Source organism: Camarhynchus parvulus, chromosome Z (genome assembly GCF_901933205.1).
Source record: "Camarhynchus parvulus chromosome Z, STF_HiC, whole genome shotgun sequence".
NCBI classification, from domain to species: domain Eukaryota; kingdom Metazoa; phylum Chordata; class Aves; order Passeriformes; family Thraupidae; genus Camarhynchus; species Camarhynchus parvulus.
This window is the reverse complement of record NC_044601.1, coordinates 6,476,174-6,496,932: the sequence shown is the minus strand read 5'-3', so window position 1 is coordinate 6,496,932 and position 20,759 is coordinate 6,476,174. Positions and strand designations below refer to the sequence as shown.

Here is a 20,759-nt window from a genome sequence, read left to right as displayed (position 1 = left end):
CTTGAAGCAAACACATGGAGGGTAATAGTCAATGGCAAGCATTGTATCACTGTGTAGAATATGAAGCAAATTGAATTTGTGCAATCAAGGCAATAGAGTGGAACTACAACAGAGTACACTGCACTCCTGAAATTGGCTGCCTGCATCTAGTAAAATGTGCACTTTACATTTTGTGGGTTCACCTAAGTTTCCCTTGTTTCTGTGGAGGAAATCGGGAATTCTGTCCTGATATTCCTGGCGGTGTTCTGTGAATTACTGCCTTTGCATCGTGCTGCTGAGGAGACTGGTGTTAAAAGCCACAGATAAAATAGCAATAGTGACAGAGGTGTTGCAAACCCTCCCGGTGCTCCAGCTGCACCTCAGAGGTGAGAAATGCCCGAGGGAATCTGTGCTGAGGATCTCCTGCAGGCTGGGTGTGAGGGTGCAGTGGGCGCTGGGGCTGCATCCATGCGGATGATCCCAGGGCAAAGATTATCTCAGGGATTCTCCCAGACCTGTTCCTCATCCCTGAGCATGCCTGGCATCAATCTCCAGCCCTGTCCCCGTGGTAACTCAGTAACCAGCAGCAGCACCAGCACTGGTGACTGTTTATCCAGAGTCTAGACATTTTATACGAGGTTAAGGGCTCTGTTCTCTGTTTTATAAGGGAGGCAAGCACAACTTTTTTCTTTTTTTTCCTGGTCTTGTGGTAGCATGACGGGTGCTTTGGCTGTGTGCTGTGCCGCCCAGACAATCTCCAAAATCAACAACCTGCTGGCTTTTTTTGGTTTGGGAAACCTGCAGAGTGTGCCCTCCTCCACCTGCGGAAGGGGAGAGTGGAAACTCACCTTGCACCAGGAGCTCAGCATCGCCTCTGAGAGCTCAGCAAATGCCACGCAGAAGCATCAGGTGGTTGGATGGAATGGCTTTTTTAAGGTCTTTAGGATATTAATCCCGTGCTTTGGTCTGATGTTTGTAGAGGGACTCTAGTTCAGGTAAAGAGGGAATGTGGTAAAATGCTTCATAGTAAACAGGCTTGTTGGAAAACAGTACAGTGGGAGTGAACATCTGCCATCCCCATTGCTCTGGGGCAATGCTTGCAGAAAAATTAATCACAGAATTTCCTCAGTCAAAAATTGGTACATTTAAAAAAAAAAAACCTGGGTTAAGTGGTAGGTGAATCCTGATAGGTGCTGATTGTGCTGATCACAATGAAAAACAAATACGTAAACACAGAGATTTAACTTCCATATCTCTGCATAACTCCTCAGAGTTCTGTGTTGATTTATTGGACCAGATCCAAGAATGCAGCCTTTTGGAAGAGTAAGCCTTGCCAACCTATTTAATGCCTGCTTTAACAAATTATCTGGGTTGGTTTCCCTCCTTTGTGTGCCCCGTGCTCATCGTCCCCTCGGGCTGGTGCTCTGTGACAGAAACCCACCAGCCATGAGCTGTGGGTCCCCCAGGGCCCCGTGCTGGCACTGGAGGATGCACACCCTCATCTGCCCTGCTTCCAAGGTGTTAAAGTGTGCACAAATGTGTTCCACTCCTTTGTGGAACGGAGCTTTGGGAGTGACACCCGTTAAAGTCAAATGTAGGAAATGCTGGGCAGTGGAAACACAAGGCCTTTTTTGTTGGTTTTGTTTTTCTGAATGATTAATAGCCAAGCTGCCTGAGCTCACCAAACTTCGTTTCATTCAGTATTGAACAATCCCCCTGCACCAGGCCTTGCTGGGCAGCCAATAACTCAGTGAGACAGTGTTTATACAGCAAAAAATCGGTGTAAAATACACAGGCAAAGCTGCAAAATGTTCCGAGTTTCTGTTTACATTCAATTCATAAACAGCAGAGCGGCTCGGGCCGTGTTTTGTGTGTGCAACACTCACATTGCAGGGCCCAGCTCTTGTGTGTACACAGCCCACACATAAATATTTCCCATTATTGTATCCAGTCAGCAGGGCTTTGTCGGAAATCAAGTGCCCATGACCAAGGGTTGTGCACAGAGTGTGTTGATGTGAAGTTTATGTGACAACAGTAATGGGGCACGTTTCCCCATCACAGATAAGGATGCTTAATATTTATACAGCTCTTTCCACTTTAAAAGCATTTTGGAAACATTAATTAGCACCGGCCTATCGAGGGAAGAATAATCTGAGCCACGGATTCCTGAGGGTGAGGGGAGCCTTGGAAAGCAACAACGCCAAAAGGGACTTTAAAAAAGTAGTAACTGACAGCAAATTAGGCATGAATTTGGAATGCTGATTTGACAGCAATAAAGAGCAATTCAATTTCAGCCCAATCAGCAGAGGTCTCCTGTCGCTGGGGATGCTGAGGTCTCGTTAGCAGGGGAGGTACTGACAGCTGGAGGGATGGAGGGAAGAACTCCGTGCACAGGAAAGGAATTTGGAGCCCGGATTTATGAGGGATGGGTTTAGGTTAAACACATACAGGCTGGCTACAGGACAACAAAGGAAACATTTGATAAGGCTTGAAGAGTATCAGCGCGGAGCAGAGGATGTAATATGAGAAACGGGATTAGGGAAGATGACTTGAAATGAGAAAGAGCTTTTGGGCAATATATTAAGGAATTGTCAGTTATATTTATTGGCTTGCAAAATAGTGTTTCCAGAGGAAAAAATGAAGCAGCATCTCTGGCTGAATTTAACAGTGTGCTGCAGAAATACTAATAATGAGGAGGAGTTCTGGGGGAAATAGATCAGTTTGAAAAACTCCACAGAGCTTGTTTCTCTTCAGAGTCCTTTGTAAGGTAAATAAAGACCCCTCCTCTAATTCTGTATTGTGGAAAACCAGTGTAAATGGAGAAATCAATTATTTTGTGCATGCAGGAATGCCAGTGCAGCCCTAGATCTGTGTACAGATAGGTGTGCACTGAATTCTGGCAAATTGCTCTTCGTTGTCAGGGCATCCTGACTCCTTGCTGAGCACCTTGTTTTCTCAGGACTTATTTATATGGATAAAAGGCAAGTTTTCCACTGGCATCACCTCATTTTCCCCATGCCTCTTGCAATCAGGCTTTAATGTCCTGAGATGAGCTGAACACGCTTGGAAGTTGGGATTTCATTAAGGGTACCAAGGCAACCAGTTCAAGGGATACTTATTTTGCTGAGGGATGTCCCCAGCCACACTAAGGAGCAGTTCCAGCTGGAGTGACCTGCTCTGATGGACATCCCAGCCCTGGCTGGACACCTTCCTGTGGGATGCACCAGATCATCCCCAGGCATCCCTTCCTACCCCAAATATTCCATGATTTGCAGCTCTTTATGGTATTACACCCACTGCTTTTACCTCTTTGAACCTCTACAGGTTCCTGCTACCAGGAGTGTTTCTTTCAGCAGGATTGTGATAGTCAAGTCAGGACTAGCAGAATGAGATTCCATCCAAAGAGTAATTTCTTTTTTTTTTTTTTAATTTTTTCTTCAACGCACAAGATCCTATTTTGCAGAATTACTGGCAAAAAGTCTTGACTTGAAGCGAGTGCTGTAATGAAAGGCTCAGAAGTTGGAGACCTATTAGTGTGAGGGACCCCCACTGACAAGACACAAGAGTAATAAAGTAAATAAAAGAGAAGAAAAAGAGGAAAAGATTTTGTCTTTCCATGACAGAAAGGTACAGGGGGAAAAAAACCCAAAACAAAGAAACATAGAAGCCAAAGGAAAAAAACCCAGCTGGGTGGCTGCTGATTCATATTCTGTCTTGGTTTCCTCAGGACAGGTATTTTTCCATCCCTCCCCCAGGAACAGGAGCATTGCTTGGAGAGATGCTGGAGGGCTCAGCCTTGTCAGAATTACCAGGGGAAGCTGCTCTGCAGCCATGGCTTGGTCTTGCCTAAGCTCCTCCTGAGACTCAGCTTTGCTGGAAAGTACCCAAAGATTCTTTCCTTTCTGAAGTGCCTTCTATGAAAGAAAAAGAAAAATAAAAAAAAAGCTGTGTCTGATGGCAGCAGCAAAATTCCATAAATTCGTCCATTCCAGCATCACTCCTGCCAAGACAGGCATGAGTTTGTGCCTTTTCTGCTTCCAGGGCCTTTAACAATGCATCCACGGGACGCGGGGTGGAAAACAGCAATGAAAACCAAGTGCAGCTTGCAGAGTCCTCGTGTGCCTTGTGCCACATGCAGCCCCTTGGCTGATTTATTGCCCTCATGTTTCCCTCTTGAAGTTAAATTGAGTCGTTATCTTCCCAGTGAGGGGGGTCCTTTCAGTGTGAAATGTTGTTTCTTCCCCAATGCCTCGTGGCTAAATGCACGAGAAATTTAATGGTGGGTTTGACGTAGCAGTGAATTCCTTGCAGTGGTTTGACAATCCCTCACAGATCCTCTGCAGCAGCTTTCATTCATTTAATTGTAAAATCCCATTACAAATACTTTTCATTATCTAGGAAAATATATGCTCTGTGGTTGACTGCCAGAGTTGACGGCTTTGGGGACGGGAGTTAAATTTTCAAAACTTTTTCTAATTTTTTTTCTCCTAATACCCTAAAGAAAATGCTTTGTCTTATTACTTGGCTAATTTCCCTGAAATGTGGAATTGTGGAATGAGGTCTTGTTTAAACAGCTTCAGAGTGTGCATTGTGTTAATGCAGAAGATTTTAGGAGGAATAAACTCTGTTCCAGTAAAAACACAGCAATAAAATTTGCAACCTACGACTCCCCTTTGATCACTTGGATTCTTTGGGATTTGATTCCCAGCATTGCAGATTGGGTCAGTAATTGATAGTTCATTGTGCTGCCATATAATTCATGGGGTTTAGTGGGCTTTTTGGTTTTTGGTTTTTTTTTTTTTTTTTGCAAAACCACAGCAGAGGCACGGCTGCCTCCTGGCCAGGGTGAAAGGACTGATTAGGCAACAGGAACTTGGATCCCTGAACTGCTTCTTCATGCGGGGCTCTCACACTCTTGGCAGGGTCTGGGGTTTGTAATCCTGGCTCAGCTGTTTGTGCACAGACAGAGCAGGGCTGTGATGTGGAAAGCAGCATCAAAGGGGAGGACACTGGGGGAAGGCGGGAATTGGGCAAAAAAAAAACCCAAATCAAGCTTTTATTTCTTATTTTCAAGTAAGAAATAAAACCATCATGATGCCTTTATGGAAAATTTATGCAGAAATTAAATAGCACTTGAAAACATTTTACAACTCACGAAGGAATAGAAGTTCTGTGATAATTCTCTCAAATAAAAACAGGCATTGATTACCATACCATCAATCCAATGAGACTCTGTTGGCTGCTCTGAGGAAATAGTTATGTTGTTAGAATATGGGTTGTTTTTTGGGTTTGTTTGGTGGTTTTATCTTTTTTGAGTTTTTGGGAATTTTTCATTTCGTTTTGGGGGTTTTTTTTGTTTTGTTTTGGGTTTTTTTGTTTGTTTGTTTGTTTGTTTGTTTGGTTGGTTGGTTGGTTGGTTGGTTGGTTGTGGTTTTTTGGGGTTTGGTTTTTGTTGCTGATTTTTTTGTGGGTTTTTTTTGGTTTTTGGGGTTTTTTTTGTTTGGGTTTTAGTTGGTTGGTTGGTTGGTTGGTTGGTTGGTTGGTTTTTGGGTGTTTTTTTGGGGGGGGAATATTGTTGGTTTTTTTTTTTTGGTGGGGAAATCTGCCACAGCCTCATTAAAGTATTATTCCACAGAGCTGTAGACAAAGAAACAGCTTTGTGCTGTAGATCAAATCTGGTAAATCCCAACCTGGAATTACTCATCATTAGCTGTGTTAGTGAGTGCTCGTTTTCCAAAATCAATTCTGTCATTTTGGATTATTTTCTGTGTGCTGTGTGTCACAAGTGTTTATCTTGACAGAAGGCAAGATACACTCCTCTCTGTTCTAAAATTAACTGTTTGAGTTGAAAAACAGCATGTAAGCATAAATTGCTGTGATAAACGTATGTGAAGTTATTTTTCCATGTCTTTTGTGGAGGGAACTGTAGACCTGTTGGAAATTTCCATTAAACTTGGAGGCACGGCTGTCCAGATCAGAGGACTTGCCTGAATTAATATTCATTAAATACCCCTTTGACATCCAAGTGTGGAGAGAAAGGCATGTTTGATCATTTGGTTTTAAGGGATTCTTTTAGTGGGCTTCTATCAGAAATTCAGAAATACAGGCTTACGTGATCAATGAACAGAAACAAAAAGGATTGTCTGGGAAAATGCTCTTTTTTCACCTTGCTGTTACTGGTTTAATATTTACCCCTAGACTGTTTTTAGTGTATTCACCCAGAAACAGGAGTTCAGCTGTGGGACAGAAACTGGAAAAGCTGGAAAATCACACTGTCCTGTCCCAGGACTCTTCTGCTTCCCTTGCTGACAAAAGCTCTTCAAAAACAAATTTAAATTGGTGCTTAATACTTAACCTTAATACTTAATGCTTAATTTCAATTGGTGCTTTCTATTTTGCCTGGCAAACATACAAACTAAATGCCTGTCTTTCCATCAAGTGTTAGACAAACCCCAAAATCCAGCTGTGTATCTGGTGTGCCTTAAAAGGGAAATATAATAAATATGTTTTCCTGTGGTGGGGAGGAGGCCTTTAAAAACTCAGGTGTAAATGGGGAGATAATCTGAATTTAAGGTGGGGTGTGTTACAATATATTAATATATGAATATTAATATATATTATAATATATATAAATATAAATATAAATGTAAATATAAATATAAATTAATTTCAGGTGGAGTATGTTGCAATATATTAATATATTAATATTAATATGTACGAATATATTATATATTATATATAATAATATATATAAATATATATGAATTTCAGGTGAAGTGTGTTGCAATATAGTAATATATGAATATTAATACATATATTATAATACATATTATATTTAATGTATATAATTATATATTAATACATATTAATTTAAGGTGCAGGATGTTGCAACATATTAATATATGAATATTAATATATATAATAATATCTATTATATATAATATATACAATATATATTAATATATATGAATTTAAGGTGGAGTGTATTGAAATACATTAATATATGAATATTCACGAATATATGAATATTCATTAGTATTGGATGTAAGGCCTATGCTGGACATACCACTCCATTTTGCAAGCTGTTTATTTTTCATGTCTTCCCAAAACCGTGTGATGGAAGCTGGAGGGAGACCCAGTGACTGCCTGGCAATGTGTGTGGTTTTCTCTGTGGAGCAGCCACATCTAAGGCAGACCAGAGCAGCGCTGGTGACAGGAACATTGCACAACAAATTTCAGGAAGGGCAGCGGGGGTTGCTGAGCATTTTATCTGCTGGGAGTAGGAAAAATGCTGTATGTGGATGAGTGCAATTAGGTCATTGCTTTATGTGCCCAAAGCCCCAGTTTCCCAATGTTTCTTAGAATTAACGAGGATGTATATTTAAACGTGTGCCTTTGATTTGGCTGAAGAGCACAGCCAGGCAATCCCCCTAATGTCTGCCCATAATTGTATGTATGTATTTATGTACAGAGCTTCACAGACAGAGATTATTCCAAGAACATCTCCTCAATAGCCTCCAATTCCAGATAAAATCAGACTGCCAGGCTCTGGAGCACCTTTGGTGCAACACAACTCCCTGAATATCTGTCACTTAAGGGACAAGCTCAGGGGGTCTGTGGGCCGCAGTTATTTCCTTGGATTTCTTGTGGAGGTGGGATACTCCAGGATGTGATGAGCGCCTGAGCCCAGAGGCTGCAAGGGTGGCCAGGCAGCAAACTGAATTCAAGATGTATTGGGAAAAAAAATCTGTTTCCAAATCCCTTGTTTAAGGCTGCTTTATTTTCCCTTGCATGGCAGGGTTGCAATCTGGCCTTGCAAAACAGCCACTAACACGTCATGCTTTACTCCTTTGTGCTTTTTGCAGTAACAGCAGCCTCATGGTGAGGCACCCTCTGTGTGATCTCTCTTGGTGGTGGTGGCACCCCTGGCGTGGCAGATGAGGGGGTGAAGGACCTGTGCCGCTGCAGCTGGGGAGGGGGACAGGTGAGAGGCACCCCCAGGTGAGGGGAGCAGGTGCTGGGGGGGCTCAGATCCCACTGCAGGACCCCGCTGTGGGGCAGGGGGTCCCTGGGGGAGGCTGTGAGTCCAGGCTGGAGCAGGGTCCTGGCAGGAGGGAGAGGAGCCCAGGCTGGAGCGGGTTTGTGGGAATGTTGTGAGCTCCAGGGGGACCCACACTGGGGGAATTCCTGAAGGACTGAGGCCATGGAAGGGACCCACACTGGAACAGGGAAGGAATGTGAGGAGTCCAAGCTCTGGAGAAGAAGGAGCAGAGCCCACCTGTGATGTCCTTGCCCTCCTCAGCTGAGGATTGGGGTGCCAGGGCAGCTTTGATGGGCCCTTGGTACCCAGCCAGGATCACCCCACAGCATCCTTACTTCCACATTGAATATTTTTTCCTTTTCCTTTCTTTTTTTTTTCTTCCCCTCCACAGAAGGTTCTCTTCATTTCCTGTTGCACAAAGAAGCACTTGTGAACACACCAGCTCAGCAGAGCCCTCAGCAACTCTGGGGCTCACTTCTGCATTTAGGGATCTCACCTTTGGCAAGGGCAGCAATGCATCACCCACTGGAGGTTCTGCAGGACTGTGGTGTGCTTAACCCCTGCTCACCCCTCCCCAGCTGCCCCCTTCACCCTGCCGGTAACAGCCTCTCCAGAAATGGCGTTTTTGTCCAAATTTGGATTGCTCTGCTGCTCCCCAGGAGTTCCACACCTTCCTCTCCCTCACCCAGCTTTGTAAAACTTCAATTTTTGATCGTTCTGCAGGTATTTATTCATCATTAAGGCATTTTCAGCAGCTCAGTGGCCCCTCAGCTTCGAGATGCAGGGAAAACAGACAGCCCTGGTGAGGCAGAAGAGTGTCTGTGAGGGAATTTGAGTCATCTGGGCTTTAAGCAGAAGTGTCTTCAGGTTCATTATTCCCTTTATTGATTTAATTCCAGCTGCTCGCCTCGTATCGATCTGGACTGGCCACCAGAGACACTTTCACTGCAGTTTTTGTCTTTCCACGCAACTGTTGGAAGGAAAAACCACTCCTTTGAATTAAGCATCATCTGCTGGGAAGGTTTTCTAGGAATGTCTGTTTTTATCACCCTCCTGTTGCCTAATTTGCGATTTCTGACACGCAATGGACACACAGAAGTGCTCAAGATGAATGACTCAATGTGATAAAGCAGTAACTTCCCTTCCCCTGCCCCCCGAGGCTTCATTCCTTTTTTTTTTTTGGTTTTTTTTTTACCCAAACTTCAAAAGGGTTGTCCTGGATGTTTATGCTATCCCATTTTTCATCCCCCCTGTGCTGTTTTTATCCCCTCTCGTTTTTGAAAGCAGCAATAGAGGAATCTTACAGGGGGCGTTTCCCTTTCATGATTTTCTGCTGCTTAAAGCCTTGGGGAGAGAGAACTGTGTGGTTTTGATAAGCCCCCAGTCCACTTCCAAACCTCCTGAATCTGCTGGTTTTTTGTGATGCTGGGATCAGGTCTAGGATGCTTAGAGGAAGAGAAGAACCTCACTACATAAACTCTGCCTGGAGTGTGAGCATTGCTTGCTGCTCTTGTTTTGTACAGCTTTCGCAAACAAATAAGAGGGTTTTTTCCCTTTTTATCTTTTCTCCTGCCTGTTGAGCTCTTGCTGTTATCAGGAGTCAGTTAAATGCACCTGATCATTAAAATGTTGAGAGGGAAGGGCAGGAGTGTTTCAGGTTTGAGCAGCCTCCTTTCTGTAAATGCAGAAATCAGAAACATCACCGCTGAAATTTCCCTCACCTCACCAAGGGCCTCGAGGTCCTTGTCATATTTTTTCACCAGTAATATCAAACTTACTCTTCACATTTATAATTTTATTGGTGGTTTATGGAGTGTTGTGGTGTTGTGCAGTTAAAATCTGTTTCTTTGAATTCCCACCAGAAAACAGCTTATTCTCCTCCTTCTAGGACAGGGAAAGTGTAGGCTCCAAAGAATTATGTTAGGCTTGAAACTCATTATTTTGGCAGCACCAAACCCTGGTTGAAATGGCTCCTGTTGGCTCCCACCAGGTTTAGAATAAACTTCTGTTACTCTTGCCTGAATATTTTATTACAATTAGCAATACTGAGGATGGAAGCATAGAAAGGGTTGGAAACCTGGCTGGTAAATTGTTTTAAAAGTGATGTTGGTTATTTCACAAGAAGTTAAGCTAAGCTCAAACTGAAAACCTATGCTTCAGACTAAATTCTGAATTTTTCCCCCCTAATGATACCAGGAATGTCTTTGGTCTGCCAGATTTATTGGAAAACTTTTCATTTTTATTTATAGTAATGCTTTAAAATAAATTCTAAAAAGGCTCTTATAACAACTTTAAATTTTAATTTTTTTGCATCATTCTGTACTACTTTTAACTGCCTATTCTGACCATGAGATTTTATCCCAGATTTTTAATTTATTTTATTTTGATCTGCTCTTTTAGATGGGAATTCCTGTGTCTTGCTCTTTCCCCTTCCTCTCGTCTCTCTCCTGTGCAAAGGTACCCACTTCAGACAGAATCAGGATTCAGGATGCTCAGTCTGTCGCAATCTCAGTTAACAGCAGACAGTGTGGGCCATGGACTGACTATTGATCCTAATTTCTTTCCTCTGGAAAGAAAACAATTGAGACATCAGGTGAGGAGGTTCACTTTAAAAATATGCATTATTCTTTCCCTTTTTCCCAGTGCCACAGCGTGGATAAAAACCACGTGGGTTCCCACTGAGAGGACCTGTTCCCAGTGCCTCAAGATCCAGCCGCAGCTCCATTTTCAATGCTATTTCTGGGTTGTTTTACCCAGTCAGAAGCACCTATTTAATATGTGAACCATGATTTTTCTCCTCTGATTGACACCTGCCTTCTCCTAATAAAGTCCCAGTTGCGTGGTGTTCTTCCCTTTTCTCCTAATGCTTTTAATGTAAGATGAAAAATTCCTTTACAGCACTGTGCTGGAACTCAACAGAAAGGCAAACTATTTAAATTTTTCAGTGGTGGTGCAGCACTGGGGCCTTTTTCAAGGCTCTCTGTGGATTAAAACTGTGCAATGTTTGTGGTTTGGATGCTGCTTTCAACCAGAGCAGCACAAAGAAATTTTCTGGAGATACTTTAGGTTTGTACTGATATGTCAGAGCTCGAGGTAAAAAATCTGGCTTGGGCTGGAGTAGGGGCAGCTGTATATAGAAAATTACTGTACACTGGTATCTAATGAATTTTGTCACGTTTTCATTGCGTTCTGTGCTTTCTGCTGTGCTTTTCCTGTTCCTGTACATTATGTGTGGGGCGTCTTCAAGACTCTGGGAAGTTTCCCTGGCCTTGAGAGGACACAGGGCCATGACACAGAAATTCTCTGGAAGCTGCTGAACACACCAAAAGCAACCTGGGCAGAGCAGATTTGACCCAAGGACAGCTGTTCCCACATTGTGTACAGCTGATGGGTCATCCCTTAATTTTTTTTTTTTTTTTTTTTAGCCTGACACAGCCTCTTTCCTCCTCACAGGAAGGTGCTGATTCCACCCCAAAGTGACCCAAAATTGCTGAGTGTTTTTTGCAGCGTGTGAAATGGAACCTGCAGGTGTCCATGCAGGTGCTGAGCAGGCTGGAAGGGCACCAGTGGCTTTGGGGACACCAGTGTCACACCTTCCTGTGTGGGTTAGTGCTCCTGAGGAGCCTCACAGCTCACCCTCAAATGCCTGAATTTCATCCCAAACCTGTTCTTAATGTCCTGATTCCGTGTCTCTGAAAAGCTGGAGCCTGAGAAGGAGCACCTGGTAGGGAGGACATGAGGTGCATGGGCTCCCTGAAGCTGTGCCTTGATCTGTGGAGAGGTAGAAATGAGAAATTTCTGTTGAAAATGTCACTTTTTTGGTTTGTGTCTCACAGCTCCATGGGTTGTCTTGGTTCCTTTCCCAAAAGGTGGCTCGTGGGTGCAGAGCCTGTGCCCCTCCTGGGCTCCTCTCCTCTCCACCTTTGGGGCTATTGCCATCCCAGCTGGGCTCTCGCTGCTTTCTGTGATTTTGGCCATTTACAGGAATAAAAAGCAGAGTGGCTCATGAAGAAGAAAACCCCTCATTTTATGGCAATTTTCACCAAGGAAACAAACAAGGGAAAAACCCATCCTCTTGTTTAGCTGGGGTTTTGTTGTTTATTTGGAGATGGTGCAACCTTTCTTAAAAATCTCATTCTCCAGATGCTTTTGCAGCATTTACCCAGCAAGTAATGAACTTGCGTGTTTGGTCTGAATACACTCTGTCCCCTTCTTTTCATTGTTTTTTTTTTTTTTATTTTTCCCTTCCTGTGTGTTTGAACAGGTTTCAGCTCTCACAGGTGTCACTGCAGGCGATTGTTTGATCTTAATTATCAAAGCTTTGATCTCATTTCAGGAAAGTATGAATGAATTCAGGTCTGTGGCTGGGGAGGGGTCAGCAGGAACACAGGGAGAGGTTGGATGGGAGTTAAGAGGCAGCAGACAGGAAAGCACAGTTCTGAGTTCTAAAAACAATTTTATATTCAATAGAGTCCTGTTAGAGGGGGGAAAACCTTGCTGCACTTCATCTGCTCTGCCTTAGGTTGTAAATTGAATTCTGCTCCCAGATTTATTAAGAGCTCACTGCTGCTCTGTGTTTCTGAGTGCATCTTGTCATTAGAAAACACCTACAGGAGTGGTACATCCACTATATTTTCCTTTTCCATCCATATGCTCCACTGATCCAAAGTGGTTTTCTGCAATAAGCTGATTAAAGTGAACGATCCCAAACTTGCTGAGCAGACCTGTGCAAAATAGGTAATCTGGGCAGAAATGGGCTCCTGATGGTGCCCAGGTGTGTGTGCACAAATTGTTCAGCAGGGAGGGGGAATGTGCTTAATTCTGTCGTAGGAGGTTTTAAAAGAGTCCATGGATTCTCCTTGTAGTGGTTTTGGTTTGGGAATGTATGATTTCTTTAATTTTAAAATTTCACCAAACAAGACCAACCCCGCAACACTCCCTCTTTTACCCAATAATCAATAAAAGAGCCAACAAACACCACAGGAAAAAAAACAAAAAACCCAAAAACAACAACAAAAAAAAACACAAGTTTTTTTTTTTTCATTTAACATATATCTTTCACAAAAACCAATCCAATTCCTTAATAATTCCACAACTATTAATTATACAAAAACTTCTGATATTACTTCCCCAAATTCTGCCCGTGTCAAACCACAACACTCCTAAATCAGAGTACCCCAGTCTGGTACTGAGAGGGGGAATTTTCATCATACACATGCTGAACTAGGCCATTTTATTTTTTTGGTTTCAGAATACTTTAACTGTTGTTAACTTGTGGAGGGGGTGGTTCCCCCCTTCATCAGGCAGGGCAGAGGGTGGGCCCCAGAGAGCTGCAGGCTGAGTCTGTGGTTCAGGAGGCTCTGCAAGCTCAGACTTAACTTTACACCAACTCCTCTTTTTCTCCAGTTAAATACTCTTTTGTTCTTTGTTTCAGCGTGGCTTTCGGTTGTAGCTGCCGTGTGCAGTCACCAGATTTTGGGGTGGAAAACCCCATCCCTCCACACTCCACCTCCTCCGGGATGCACCAGGACACAAGAAATCAAACCAGGGTTTTTATTCTTATTTGCCCTCTGAGGTCTCTATGGTCACCCTGAGGGGTAGGAAAGGGTTATGGACACCCTGCATTCCCAGGATCTGGCAGCCTGGAGCAGGATTATGGCACGGTTTAGCCAGTTTTGGTGTTATATAAATGTATATGTGATATAAATAGTGCTCGATGATTATGAGAAATGTCTCCCAGCATTTGCCAGTAGATTTGCAATGCTCTGGATTTATGAAAGGCCTTGACAGAATTCCCAAACAAACCAAGTTTTTTCCCTTCACTCTGTGCTTTTGTAGCTGTGATTAAGAGGTTTGTGTTTTTCCCCCAGTGTGTGCAGTGGTGCTGGGGTGTTCCTCAAAGTGCATGTGGTGTAGTTTATTTAAGCAGGAAGGAGTTTAAGTGGAAATGAGCCACAGAAATGTGTGCCACTTGTCTAAAACAAACATGGTTTAGGCTTTTTCCTTGTAAGTGACATCTATTATTACATTTTTAAGTAGATCTTTGCTAGTGAGCATCTGTAAGCGTGTTTGATCATATGGAAAGATCCAAGGCTGTATTTATATTGCTAAACCAGAATGTTCTCTTGACATAAGGACCTGCACCAATGCCAGCTGAAGTTAATTGGGAATTTGCAACTCAAAGGATAGAAGTTTCCCTAAAAAAGTTTCTGCTTTGTAGAACTAAATAAATGCACTGGATGAATAGGAATGTTGAGAACTGATCTAGACCAATTACTGGAAGTTATATCAGATATTAAAAGTTATGTCATTAAGAGATAAATATGAGCATATTCTCAATATATAAATATATATTTGTTTGCTCTTGCTGTAGTCAGTGTGGATATATAGGATATTTGAGGGATTCCAAATTCACTTTCCTCCCTCTGGAGGATTCCAAGGATGTGTGAATTAAAAAAACCAAAAACATACAACTTGTACAAGCATCAGACAAAATCATCCCACATTTGATGGTTTCTAGTCCCAGAGGAGGAACAGCATCGTTCACAGGAGCTGAAGACAAAATTTAAAATCATCCTGGGTTTTAAAGTTTGGCTTTAAGTTGTGTTTCACTGAGGGAATTCCAGGCTTGCCCTGCAGTGCAGAGGAGGTGATGGGTGCAGGTGCAGGTTGGCCTCCAGCCAGAGGTGGAAGCTTATGAAGGAGCATTTGATCCCCTGGTTGAACATTAATTTTGTGGTTGCTGCATTGAAAATATTCTTCATTAGCTGTGAAATCGAACAAGATTATTTATATTATTGTTACTATTATTATTATTCTTTTAAATTTTATTATTTTTATTTTCATTTTTATTTTCATTTTTATTTTCATTGGTGCTGTTGTCATTGTCTGTCTGTTGACCTCAGTGGAGACTGGACTTGCTCGACACACTGAGCTTAGGGGGATGCCAGGCATGGAATTGTTCTATTCAGCTATTTCCTGAGTATTTTTCTCTACTTTCTATGAATTTTTCTTGTGGCCAGGCATGGATTGGGCTCTGATGATCTCTGACACCACAGCTCTGTGCAGATGGACACAAAAAAAATCTCAGTTTCTTCACTAAATTAGGGAAAAGTCCCTCAACTCTAATTTCAAGTCATGATGTTGAATGTACTCAGCAAGTTCTTCAGGACTTGGAGGGATTTACATTTTGCAGGATTATTTAGAAGTATATGGGCCTGCTTTCATGTAATTTCTAGGAATAAATGCCAGCAAAAACTATATCTGGAAGCTGAGTACTCGTACTACTGCCAAAATGTAAAACATTTTATTTTCTTTTTCCATTCTACATTGAATTAAAAAGCAAAATGCCTCTGTAATTTACCTTATAGTGACTCTGGCATATCTCTGAGGGGGAACACCATCATGTTTTTAATCACATCTACCTCCCATGTAGCCTACCCACATTTTTAATATTCCATTTTAAAGATCTCTGTCTACATGGGTTGTTCTCAGTGCATCACTTCATGTGAGAGGTTTCCCCCCCTCCTCTGTGGCACCAGTGCTTTTTCTTTTTGTGGTTAACTTTCCTCTTTTTTCCCAGTAACCACAGGCAGACAGGATTTCTCTGAGCACCATGGGACATTGGTTACTCCAGGCCAAGATTTCAGCTGCAGCCATGAGCTTTAATGGGGGCCTCAAAAGTTAGAAATATCTGTGTTAATGCTGTAATAATTCTCTGCTAGGAGCTGCTGCTCACACCTATATTTATGACACTGAAAAAAGTGTGTATCAGTTTTTATCCTCTGTTATTATCTACTCACGGTGTTAAGACTTTATTAAGATTCATGTCCAAGTGAAGCATTAAACCAAGCTGGGGAAGGATGAACACACTGAGAAATTCAGATGGTGAGAGCTGAGATCCCCTCTCTTGGTAAAATGCCAGCTCAGGGTTGGAAGCAATTATTTTAATTACTAAAAAATTAGGGAAATAAGGCAGTGATTCAGGGGGCACAATCATGGATTACTCAAGTTTCTTAGGAAACCTTTCCATCCACGTTGTTGTGCGAGGGTTTTTCTCTTTCCAGATCCCATGAGAGTTGCTCAAGGACAAAAGCTGGGGTGGAATCATAACCACAGCGTGCTGGGCTGGCTCTGGAGGCAAAGCCAATTGCAAGGACACCTCTCTGTCCAGAAAATAAAGCTTTTTTTGGTGCAGCTTCTGCAGGGCTCTGAGCTCCTGTAAGGAGAGCCTTGCGTGTGTCCTGCTCCTCAGGACCCCTGCTCAGCTCTGGAAGGAAATATCAAGTCATGTAAACCACTTTCTTCCAGTTCTGGGGCCAGCATCTCAGCTGGTGTAAGTCAGCAGAGCTGCAGTGACATTATTAGTGCTGCAGTGATTCACACCAGCTGTGGGTCTGGTCTTCTGCCTTAATTTATGAACTAAACGTCAGGAAATATGAAATGATCTCTTATAGTCAGCAGTTCTCCAGATGTGTTAATGGAGTTTAAGTTTACCAAAAGGCAAGACTTCAAAAAGAGATCCAGCAGAAGAATAAACTTTGAGGAAGAATGCCTTGCTTACAGGCTTCTTGGCAAGAGGGGGCTGTGCAACTCGCTGCAATGTACAGAAATTAACTCAGTTACGTGTCAGGATACGGTAATACAGCCTCCCTGAGAAACCCAAAATAATTTCACAGCACAGAGCAGGCTGCTGGCATTCAGTGAGCAGCTGCCATGCAAGTGGGAACCACCAGGCCCTAAAACCAGAACTAAGCTGCTGATGAGCTTTGTGTTGAGAGCCCAGTGCCTCCCCTCTGCAGGCATTGGATTTATTCAGGGCTGGCTTTATTCAGAGGCAGCTTTTTGGAGATCAAATGAGGACCGTGTTGTTACAAGGACACAGAAGCTTAATAGTTCTCACTGTGCAATGTGAAAACTCAACAGTGGCTTGGCTTAAAGATGTGCTCTCATGGATGGTGTTGAAAACTGTTATTTTAGCCAATGAGGAGGGAATGGTTGTCGATGCTGCTTAAGCCCTGTCAGGCTTCCTTGTCCAAATCAGAAAACTCTGGAATTGCTGAAACCTCCCAGCCAACAAATCTGGGGTCTCAGAGGACTTTTAATTATTTTATGCCTGAATAATATATGAGCAAATGCTCCAAAACAACAACAACAAAAAACAAAAAACAACAAACCATACCTGAAATATCCCGTGGTGGCACAAAGGCCTCCACAGCCTAATTTATTTGCTAATGAGACCTTTCAGAATTAATCTAAATGATCAGTGGGTGGCCCCACACTGTGTGGTTCACAGGAGATGGACCCACAGAGGTAAAAGGACAACACACCTTCAGGGACTGAACCTGAAATCCCTCTGCTGGGGCTTGGTGCCTGTATTTTATTTGTAAATAAATTGATTTCTATCCACCAGAGCAGCGTGGGATGCTCTGAGGTCATTGGTGGAGGGTCCGGGTCTGTTTCACAGCTAATCCCAGTGACTTTTTTGTGAGGCAAATATCTGTTTAGGTGTCACTGTGTGCCACAAGGAATAGAAAAGATCCTTGGCCAAAAGGAATATAAAAGATGCTAGGCACAATTCATGCCTGAAGAAGATTGTTTTGGAAGAGTTCTCAGAGAAAGCTTGTTAGACTTTCAGAGAAAGAAATTACCATACTCTGAATATAGGAATATACTGAATTTAGAGGGGTTTGCAGAGCTGGAGTGGTGAGGAAACCCTTCTGGATTCTGGAAGGGGCAGCATCCAAGACTCAGCATTTACAAGACTTCACCTGATTGCCCAAGGGTGGAATGGAATCATTTCCCACCCCCAGGAAACACAAAATGTTCAGAGCTCTGAGCCTCCAAGGGCCTGAGCAGCTGGAATTGGGAGCCACTCAGTGCCTGCTGTCTTAGAGAGCTCATTCCCCTTTGGAATTGACATTTTTATAGAGGCTTCTGCTCCCTAGAGATTCCTAGGTGGGAGTGATGGGCAAATTTGGTTCTGAAAATTGAAATATTCACTGATTTGACCAACAGTGCTGACTTTATCACACAGAGCAGCTGAAGGCAGATGCTTGAATAGTCGGAAAATTAGGATTTCATTGTGTGCCTCATTTCCCTGAGTCCTCACAGGGCAGCACTGGAGGGTAGAACTCTCCCTCGCTTCTCTCCATCTCTTCCCATCCTGGGCAATACATGACATTTTCACCTTTTTTGTCAGCGTTGCAGCAGTGAAATGAACCTGGGCATGAGCCCTGTGAGGCTGCAGCCAGGTCCTGAGCCGAGCCTAGGAGATCACATCCTACGGCCAAGGCAGGGACTGATGCTCGTCCCTGGGATTCCTTGGCACTGGAAACACACCCCTGGGATTGATAAATCCCCTCTAAACTCACAGGAAAAAAGATTTCTCTGCAGGATTCAGTTGGGTTTTTTTGTGTGTGTGTATTCAGCCTATATAAGTGTAATTCCAACAGGCACCAGAAGCTGTTGGAAATGCCCCTTTTTTGGTGTTTTTTGGAAACATCACCTTCCCAAGGCACAAGGGCAGAGCTGTCTGTACTGGAATCATGTCCTGGAGAGAGAGCAGAAAACGGGAACGTGGTCTTATAGCATGATTGCTGGGTCTGGGATGCTCTTCCCAGCTCTCCATGTGGAGATTGTGGGTGAAATGGTCATTCTCAGGGTGTTTGAAAAACTTCTAGCAGAACATTTATAAACTCTTTTAAAATATAACATTTTATATAAATATAAAACTATAAATATAAATATATTCTATTTTTATATATACTTATTTTATATAGTTATATATAAAATATATATTATTTACATATTTGTATAAAATATAAAAATAAACTATATTAATAAACAAATATATTTATAAATATAAATGTATAATGAATGTTTATATTTTTAAAATAAAAAATTTATAAACTCTTATAATATACATCTTTCTATAAATATGAAACCATAAATCTAAATATATAATATATATTTATATATTTATATAAAATATAAATTATTTATATGAATTCTAAATATAAAGTATAATAATGAATATAAATATAAATATATACTGTACATAAATATAAATTTATAAACTCTTTTCAATATACATTTTTATATAAATATAAAACTATAAGTATATTCTATTTATATATTTGCATATAAAATATATAAAAATATAAATTTTTATATAGTTATATAAAATATAAAAATAAATATATTAATGAATATAAATATAAATATATATTTTAATATAAATATAAATTTATAAACTTGTAATATAAATTTTACTATAAATATAAAACTGTAATTATATTCTATTTATTTATTTATAGGTATCTGAAAAAATATGTATTTATTTGTATAAGATATAACTATAAATATGCCTATAATTATAAATAAAATATAAATATATATTTTGCATAAATATAAATGTCTAAACTATTTTTGTATACAATTTTATATAAATATATAAATTATAAATTTATAAATTTATACCATTTACAAACTGAATTTCTTCTGCTTGCTTTGCTACTGCCACCCCAGCGAGTGATTAGGTCTCACAGAAACCCCCTTCCCCTTAGGAAAAAACCCAAAATTCGTTGTAATTACTTATGTTTGTTTCCAACCTTGTCTCACATCCCTCTGTTTGTTCCAGGGCTGGTCCAGGCTCCTCAGGGCAGCGCTGCCCGGACTGGGATCTGGAAACCCTGGAAAACTCCTGTGAGCCAGAGGAGCTCTTCGAGGACATGTAGGCACCCTTGGGCTGGGCACAGGGACACGGCTGCTCCCAGCAGGGAGGAGTTATCAACTAACATGTTTTGTTTTTTACAGAGCAAAGCCAAAATCTTTGCTCTGAGGCTCTGAGCCCTCCTGCGCCGCGCTTCTTGCAGACCCTTGCCCTGCTGAACCTCATCTGTGGGTGTCTAAAATTGAGTTTAGGCTCTGTGTGGAGCTTTTCTCACCTGTATGGGGGAATTGAGGGCATTTTGGATGTGGTTTTGCATCCTCACAGCCTCTGGTTGTGCTCAGGATCAACCTTTCCCAGACTCCAGGCACGAGGCGATGCCAGACCTGCACCGAGCTCAGCCTTTCCCCAGGCTTGGATGGATAAATCAGCTTTATTTGAGGTGCAGCTGTGACTTTAGATTGGTTCTGAGTCAAAGCAAAATGTCCTTTACTTGTGGCACTGTGCATTGTAAGGTATTCCAGCTTTTGGAAGTCCTGCTAAGGCTGATATTGATTCTGTTTTAACTTTCTGTAGAAACCCATAGCATTTAAAATTGTGATTTTTGATACTTCAGCTTTTTCCCTATGGCAATTTCTTAAAAAAACAAAAAAGAAAAATAAAATTAATTTGAAAAAATAAATAAAATCGGTCTTTATTTGTTAAACATTATGAATAAAGGTAGTAGTTACCAAAGTGTGTTCATGCCTGAGCTTGTCTGTTCCCAAACTGATGCATTCATTTAGATTTGAAGCTTCACCAAAAAGACAAAGTTAACATGCATTTACCTTTCAGTGGCCAAAATGAAGAGCTAAAGGTGGACCTCAGGATTCTGCTTTGCATTTTCAGGACCTGAATCCATCCTGAAGGCTTCCGTTCTTTCTGCAGGAAAGAAGGAATCCCACTGAAGTCAGTCCTTGAAATCCTCTGTGCTCTGTGGGTTGCACAGCTCTTTGGTCAAATACTTGATATTTTTGAAGTGCCTCTGATTCTGCCAGAATTCCATCCTATACTCAGTTAAAAGCATCC

The 20,759-nt window shown here is 41.8% G+C and overlaps 1 protein-coding gene across 4 annotated transcripts in view; it reads left to right on the top strand.

The window, feature by feature from the left end:
- Positions 1-20,360, top strand: part of XRCC4 (X-ray repair cross complementing 4) — a 144,230-nt gene extending 123,870 nt beyond the window's left edge. For all 4 annotated transcript variants that reach the window (XM_030969104.1, XM_030969107.1, XM_030969105.1 and 1 more), the window contains one exon: positions 19,662-20,360. In XM_030969104.1, coding sequence (XP_030824964.1) covers positions 19,662-19,758 — 97 coding nt within the window. In that variant the 3' untranslated portion in view covers positions 19,759-20,360. The remainder of the gene's footprint in view (positions 1-19,661) is intronic.
- Positions 20,361-20,759: the final 399 nt, after the last annotated feature.